Source organism: Rousettus aegyptiacus, unplaced genomic scaffold (assembly GCF_014176215.1).
Source record: "Rousettus aegyptiacus isolate mRouAeg1 unplaced genomic scaffold, mRouAeg1.p scaffold_m13_p_6, whole genome shotgun sequence".
In the NCBI taxonomy this organism is placed as follows: domain Eukaryota; kingdom Metazoa; phylum Chordata; class Mammalia; order Chiroptera; family Pteropodidae; genus Rousettus; species Rousettus aegyptiacus.
The window spans coordinates 51,565,054-51,572,305 of NW_023416309.1; the positions used below are offsets into that span (position 1 = coordinate 51,565,054).

The window sequence follows — 7,252 nt, forward strand, 5'->3', positions numbered from 1 at the left end:
AGAAACCGAAGGAAGAGGAGGAGGCGAAGGAGGAGGAGAAGCTGCAGCGGGCGCCGCGCGAGCGAGTGAGCGGGGCGAGGGCGCGGCGAGGCCGGGCGGCCGGGCGGGCGCAGGAGGCTCCGCCGAGGCAGCAGCGCCGACTCCGTTCCACTCTCGGCTGGGATCCAGGCCTCCGGGTTCCCAGGCGCTCTCCTCCCTCTGACGCACTTTAAAGAGTCTCCCCCCTTCCACCTCAGGGCGAGTAATAGCGACCAATCATCAAGCCATTTACCAGGCTTCGGAGGAAGCTGTTTATGTGATCCCCGCACTAATTAGGCTCATGAACTAACAAATCGTTTGCACAACTTGTGAAGAAGCGAACACTTCCATGGATTGTCCTTGGACTTAGGGCGCCCTGCCCGCCTTTTGCAGAGGAGAGAAAACTTTTTTTTTGCCTCCCCCAAGAAACTCCCCCCTCCTCCCTGCCTCTAACTCCGACCCCCCCCCCCAAGCCATCTTGCCAAAAAAAAAAAAAAAAAAAAATTACCCCAATCCACGCCTGCAAATTCTTCTGGAAGGATTTTTCCCCCTTTCTCCAGGTTGGGCGCGTTTGGTGCAAGATTCTCGGGATCCTCGGCGTTGCCTCCCCCTCCCCCCTCCTTCCCTTTTTCCTTTCCTTTCTTTCTTCCTTTCCTCCCCCCACCCCCACCCCAAACAAACAAGTCCCCAATTCTCGTCCGTCCTCGCCGCGGGCAGCGGGCGGCGGAGGCAGCGCTCCGCGGTCGCCGGGAGCCGGGAGCCCCGGGCGCCCGCTCCTCGGCGCAGCATGTTCCAGCCGGCGCCCAAGCGCTGCTTCACCATCGAGTCGCTGGTGGCCAAGGACAGTCCCCTGCCCGTCTCGCGCTCTGAGGACCCCATCCGTCCCGCGGCGCTCAGCTACGCCAACTCCAGCCCCATAAACCCGTTCCTCAACGGCTTCCACTCGGCCGCCGCCGCCGCCGCCGCCGGCAGGGGCGTCTACTCCAACCCGGACTTGGTGTTCGCCGAGGCGGTCTCGCACCCGCCCAACCCCGCGGTGCCAGTGCACCCGGTGCCGCCGCCGCACGCCCTGGCCGCCCACCCCCTGCCCTCCTCGCACTCGCCACACCCCCTCTTCGCCTCGCAGCAGCGGGACCCGTCCACCTTCTACCCCTGGCTAATCCACCGCTACCGATATTTGGGCCACCGCTTCCAAGGTACGTGCCACGTCACGGGGCTGCAGCGCGCGCCGCATCCTGCACTGCCCTGGGCCTGCTCGGGGTGGGCGCTTGGCGAGGCCTGAGCGGGCAATCCTCCCGGTGGCCGGCCCGCGCTCCCGGTTCGGAAACTGGGCGGCGAGGGGCCGGGCATGGTGCGGGTTCCCTGTCTCCAAAGCTGTGGCCGGTTTGGGGGCTGGCCTGCGGCCGCTCGACCCTCTAAAAAAGGGCGCAGCGAAGTTGTTCCCGAGTGCTTTCGGGTCGAAGTAGGCTGGGATAGCCTGCTCCGGCTGCCGGCCGCCGCGGAGTCCCGGAGCCCGCGAGGTCCCCAGGCTTTATGTCCCCTCGGCGCTGCCCTCCGCGTGCTGGCTCCGAGGGGCGCGGACAGGGCCGGGCCGCCAGGTTCGCCTTCGACTACGTTCGACTCAGTTCGCTACCGACTCCGCGCCCCTTCCGCCTAGACCCGTGACTTCTTGGTCTCCGACATTCTTTAGGCGGCAAGGGGACCTGCGCGCCCCGAGCAAGTCAAGGGTTGTTTTTTCCTTTTTTTTGGAAGCCCAGGGAGGGGCGGGAAGCAGCACCGGTCGAAACCTCCGCAGGTCCGCACACTCGCCACGACCTGCTTGCTTGGGGCGCGAGCGGCTGCGGCGGGAAGGCAGGTTCGGTCTGCTTTCTCGTTTTTGTTTTTGTTTCTTTTTCTTTTAAAAGAAATGAACCGAGTCGGGAGACAGGCGAGAGGGGAAGGTCTGTTTGGGTGTTTTTCTTTCTTACTTTTTTTTGATTTGTTTGTTTATTTTTTCTCTGGGTAGGGGGTGGGGTGGGAGGAAAGTTAAAACTCCAGAAGAGGCAAGTAATCAGTTTAGGGATCGGAGCGGGGAAAAGACCTACCTCCGCCGGCAGCCGATCGATACTCAGAGGCTTGTCCATTCATTAACCCTTCGCGTTCCTGCAAGAACCTAGAATCCGGTAGATGCCGTCCCCTAATTTAACAAAACAAAACAAAACCAAAACAACCAACCATTCACCCTTATTCCGGGACCGGGTTTACATCCATTCCCGCCTGAATTGTGGTTAGTTTTTCTTTGTTTGGGCTTTTAGTGAATCGATTTTTCCACTCTAATGAGTGAACCCGAAAACTCTCTGGCTTTGCTCACAAACTTTAGGGCTCCCTTTCTCCATGCTCTGCCAGCCAAGTTCTTGGACCCTGCGCCAGGCCCGGAGTAGCTGGAATGTTCCGGGGCCGTGGACAGTCCCATCGGGTGCCCGCAGCTCACGAACCCCGGGGTTTCGATCCCTTTGCTCGCGTCTCTTAGTTCTCTGGAGCCGGGCAGCGGGGGAGCCGGGTCCTCCGCAAGCGGCCGCGGCAGAAGCCAGGCGTACCCGCCTGTGAGATTTCGGTCCCAGCCGGGCAGCAAATGACAATCCTGGTCTCCGCACTTTTTTGGAAGGGAAAGATTTAAATACATAATTTTAAAATAAGTCCTTGAGAAAACTCTAGTTAGCGGCCGGCCACCTCTCCCCTCTGGGTCAGAGTTCCTCAAAAGGTTATTAGGAAAAAGAGAAAGCTGTTTCTTTGGGTCGTGGACGCGGATCCCCAAGTCGGTCCCTGCTGCCTCCTCCTGTGCCCCAAGAGCCCGGAGCTGAGGTGGCGAGGCCCGCTGCGCCAGGGCGGCTGCGAAGCCCGCCTAGGTCAGGAGCCTGGAGACTGGTCCCTCCTGAACAGCTGCGGGGTGGGTACCGCACAGGCACAGCCCAGGCTATCCGGGCTGAGCAGCCCGGCCCGTGTCTCTTCGCGCGACTCCGGAGGGCCTGAGCCCCCACGGGCCGACCGGCTCCGGCTACGCAAAGGCCCTGAGCGCAGTGACTTAACCAGCCCGGCTCAGGAGAAGTGCGCGGCCCCAGCCAGCACAGCCCCCTTTAACGAAACTCCTGTTTTCCCCGCAGGGAACGACACAAGCCCCGAGAGCTTCCTTTTGCACAACGCTCTGGCCCGAAAGCCGAAGCGGATCCGAACCGCCTTTTCCCCGTCCCAGCTTCTGAGGCTGGAACACGCCTTCGAGAAGAACCACTACGTGGTGGGCGCCGAGAGGAAGCAACTGGCGCACAGCCTCAGCCTCACGGAAACTCAGGTGAGCCGAGCGCAGGCGCGGCGACCCCATCCCAAGTCTCTGGACCCGTGCGGCTGGCACACAAGCGCGAAGCTCCGAGAGAGCCACCAGCAAAGAGGCCAGAAGCTAGTTCGACGCCCCCTGCTCAGGATGTATACGTTGCAAGGTGCCAGGCTTCCTTGATCTCCCAAGAAGGGACTGTAAGAGCTTACCTGCCACAAGATTTGGGGGGGAGGAGGGGGCGGCATGGGTCGCTCCTTCTGTCTACTGGGCATGTCTTGCAGTTCCTAGCTAAGACAATTCTGCACTTTCGGTGAGAGTCTGGGGACTCGGCTGGGGTCCAGGACGAGGGAGAGAGCAACGGAGGTGTCAGAGAGTATGGGACTCAAAGCGGGAGAAGGCTGGGAATGGGTTAACGAGTTCTGTGCCACGCTTACTTCGACGGCTCTAGTTACTCCCCCGGAAGGGATCGGAGAGTCAGACGGTGGAGGTCAGGCATCCTGGGTGCGTCAGAGGATCGGAGCTGGAAGGCTGCGGAGAAGGGCTGCCTCTAGGGACAGACCCTTCCAGCGCAGCTGGGTCCCGAGGCGGGCCAAGCTCTGGCCTGCCCTGAGGCGGGGAGGGGGCTTAGGGCTACAGTAGGCGCTACTGTACTGCAGAGCCCCGGGGCGGGGTCAGAGTTCCCAGCAAACAGTAACGTTTTCGGGCAGCTCAAGTTGTAACACTTTTTCTGAAAGGCGCAAAGAGGTCGAGGCTTTTGTTTTTAAACGTCCATCCCCCGCCCCGGATAAAACCGAGGAGGGCCTCGCGGGTTGGTGCGGGGCCGGCACAAGGCGCCGCCCGGCTGATTTCTCCCGGAGAGTCGAGGCTGCGGTGGTCTTTGTCCGCCTGGCTGCCCACGCTGCCTGCAGTCTTTGTGTGCGTGTCAAGCTCCGAGCGCACGGACGCGCGCCTTGGGCGAGCGCCGGGGAGAAATGAACCATCCTCCTCCTCAATTAGCAAACTCAAAGCAAATTAAACTCAGCCTTGTTCCAGCTCAGCTTTTTCATGGGGCACTTTGGGGGGCTGTGGCATTCGGGGAGAGCAAGCTGGGACCTGGACAGCCAGTCTCAAAGGAGGGAGTGGAGCAGACCTCAGAGGCCTGGGGTAGTGCTATCTGGACAGGCCTGGAGGGCAAGGGAGGTGCAGTCGCCACAATTTCCCTCACCTGCCCCTCACTAGTGGAAAGCTTGGGCAGTGTCACTGTCTGGGCCGGACGCTGGATGGGGACCACCACCCGGCTTCCTTAGGGAGGCGTTGGGGACTGCAGCCCAGTCTTGCCTCATCACTCCCCAGACCCCTATCAGCCGCTCTGGGGAGGCCAGGGCGCCAAGTGCCCCAGGTGGAAGGTGGTGTGACCAGGGTGGGAACTTGGCCCTGCCCTATCCTCGGGCTGGGCAGGAGGAGGCAAGAGGGGGCCTTCCCTGTCTTCTCTCCTCTTTCTCAGTTTCTCTTCTACTTCATCTTTCTCCTGAGGTCTTTCAGAAGCTTTCACTTCGAGCCTCTTTTCCTAACTGGAAAGGTATAGCTGAGTTGGTCTCCAGGCCTCTGCACCCCGCTGTCCCTCCTGGCTTCCTCCGGCACTCCCCTACCACCCACTCCCGCTCACCTGCAAGAGTCCCAGGCAAGGGGGAGGAAGCTCCATCCTGACTGCCTATCCAGGGCCCGGCCTGCAAAGGAGGCGCTATATTTAGGCAATGCTGCCGGAACCAGCAGAAAATAGAAAGCACATTGGGCCCTGCAGGAAACCGCGGCAGCTGGAGCGAGGTCTTTCCTGCGTTGGCTAGGTACAGGGAGTTTGGGACATGTCTCTTTGTTTTTCCTTACTTATTATTTTTGTAGGGATTTCCCCATGTTTGCAAGGCTTTTGCTCTCAGCAGACTGTGGGTGTCCCATGCACGGCAAGGTGAGAAGGGGCGCTGTGCACGCTGGGCCGCCTGGCCTGAGGAGAGGGGCCCGGGAGGGCCCGGGGCAGAGAGCCAGGCTTCCCACCCGCCCCACCCGGGGAGCTCTGCTCCCTGAAGGGAGGCCATGGTGAGGCTGGGCCTTAGGATGAGCTGCTGCGGGACTGGACTTTCGTAGCCTCAGACTGAATCTGAGCCCCGCGAAGGCAGAAGAGGCAGGAGGGCGCTGTGGAGGAACTAACGCGCCCTTTTTGCCTCTGGCCCGCAGGTAAAAGTATGGTTTCAGAACCGAAGGACGAAGTTCAAAAGACAGAAGCTGGAGGAAGAAGGCTCAGATTCGCAACAAAAGAAAAAAGGGACGCACCATATTAACCGGTGGAGAATCGCCACCAAGCAGGCGAGTCCCGAGGAAATAGATGTGACCTCAGACGATTAAAAACACACCCGGAACCCCACGGAAACGGACAACACGGAGCAAAACAGAGACAGGGAGAGGAGGGGAAGAAGAAAAAAAAAATACTACAAAACAAAAACAAACCACACACACACATTCACGGAGAAGGGGAGAGGGAGTCGGAGAGAACAGCAGCGCGCCGCAGACTTTGGGCAGCGAGGGTGCAGGGTGCAGACCCCGGGCCGCGCCGACATGGCAGAGGACCGAGGCTCCTCGATCCACATGCAACCCCTTGTCTAAAGAGGCAGCTGAATGCGTGTGTGAGAGACAGAGAGAGAGACAGAGAGAGAGAGAGAGAGAGATCCAAATGTGGCAAAGCCGAAGGCCCTCTAACAAGGGGAGCTGTTAGTCAAACGCCAAACCAGCGAGACGAGATGATTGGCAGGTATTCCGTTTATCACAGTCCGATTTTTAAAATGATAATAATGATGATAAAAGAAAAAAACCCAACCAGGCACAGGACTTTTTATTTTGCACTTCGCAGTGTTTTTTCCCCCAATCTTTAAAAATAATTAGTAATAATAACGATCGAAATTGCATATCCAGCCCCATCCCACACCTGTTCAAAAACTTGAATTGCATGTAGCAGTTGTTGGGCGAGTGGTGTCTAAAGACAGAAAATGAATTGTAATTTTCTTTTCTTTTTAAAGACAGGTTATGTGTGCTTTTTATTTGGATTTTTTTTGAGAAATGTGCAGTCTGTAAACACTTTTTGATACCTTCTGACGTCAAAGTGATTGTGAAAGCTAAATTAAGTAGGCTCAGCGATAGTGGTCCTCTTACAGAGAAATGGGGAGTTGGATGAGGGGCTGGGGGTGGCAGGGGAGGGCGCCCACAAGAGGAGTCAGGACTTGTGCTGGAAAAAATAGCTGGAAAAAAAAAACCCCACCTAAATTAATTCTATTTCTTGGACATTCCCTTTCCTAACATCCCAAGGCTTTAAAACCGTGGAGTAAACTCCTTTTGGTGGTTGGAGATATTGGCCGAGTTCAACCATTCACTGTAAAGGTCATTCCAAACTTTAAATCTATCTGTTGCAAAAACCGGAGGACTGTAGTTAACGGGGATGATGTTAAGTGTGGCCAAGGACACGGCGGCAAGTTTTCAAGCACTGAGTTTCTATTCCAAGATCATAGACTTACTAAAGAGAGTGACAAATGCTTCCTTAATGTCTTCTATACCAGAATGTAAATATTTTTGTGTTTTGTGTTAATTTGTTAGAATTCTAACACACTATATACTTCCAAGAAGTATGTCAATGTCAATATTTTGTCAATAAAGATTTATCAATATGCCCTCAGAGTAGTCGTCTTCGGAAATTGAAGTGAATTTTTTTTCTAATATATATATATCTCTCGCTAATTTGAGTGTGGTCCTTCCCCAGCTAGGCTCAAGAAACAAGCCTCCCCACCCACAAAAGGGCCAGACTGATGGATTCTTGGGCATTTTAAAGAGAGATGAGGGTGGAAAAGGGAGAGGATTAGGAAAACTTAAGTCTTTCAGAAAAGGGATGGGAGAAAAGTTTTCCAGCCT

General features: G+C 56.9%; 1 protein-coding gene and 1 long non-coding RNA gene across 3 annotated transcripts; one reads left to right on the top strand and one right to left on the bottom strand.

Moving 5' to 3' along the window:
* Positions 1-89: 89 nt before the first annotated feature.
* On the top strand, positions 90-7,021 carry EMX2 (empty spiracles homeobox 2). Of its 2 annotated transcripts, XM_016142513.2 has the most exons (3): positions 403-1,214; positions 3,159-3,343; positions 5,534-7,021. In XM_016142513.2, exons 1-3 carry the CDS (start codon positions 806-808, stop codon positions 5,699-5,701), a joined length of 762 nt encoding a protein of 253 aa, XP_015997999.1. In that variant the 5' UTR covers positions 403-805; the 3' UTR covers positions 5,702-7,021. The 2 variants fall into 2 exon arrangements, with proteins under 2 accessions (XP_015998000.1, XP_015997999.1); XM_016142514.2 differs by lacking the exon at positions 3,159-3,343 and having other exon boundaries at positions 90-1,214; positions 5,534-5,637.
* LOC118603845 lies at positions 1,111-5,207 on the bottom strand. Its single transcript, XR_004951348.1, has 3 exons — positions 3,535-5,207; positions 2,103-2,194; positions 1,111-1,912 (listed from the first exon to the last, which is right to left on the bottom strand). It is a non-coding gene; the product is annotated as an uncharacterized LOC118603845 (long non-coding RNA).
* Positions 7,022-7,252: the final 231 nt, after the last annotated feature.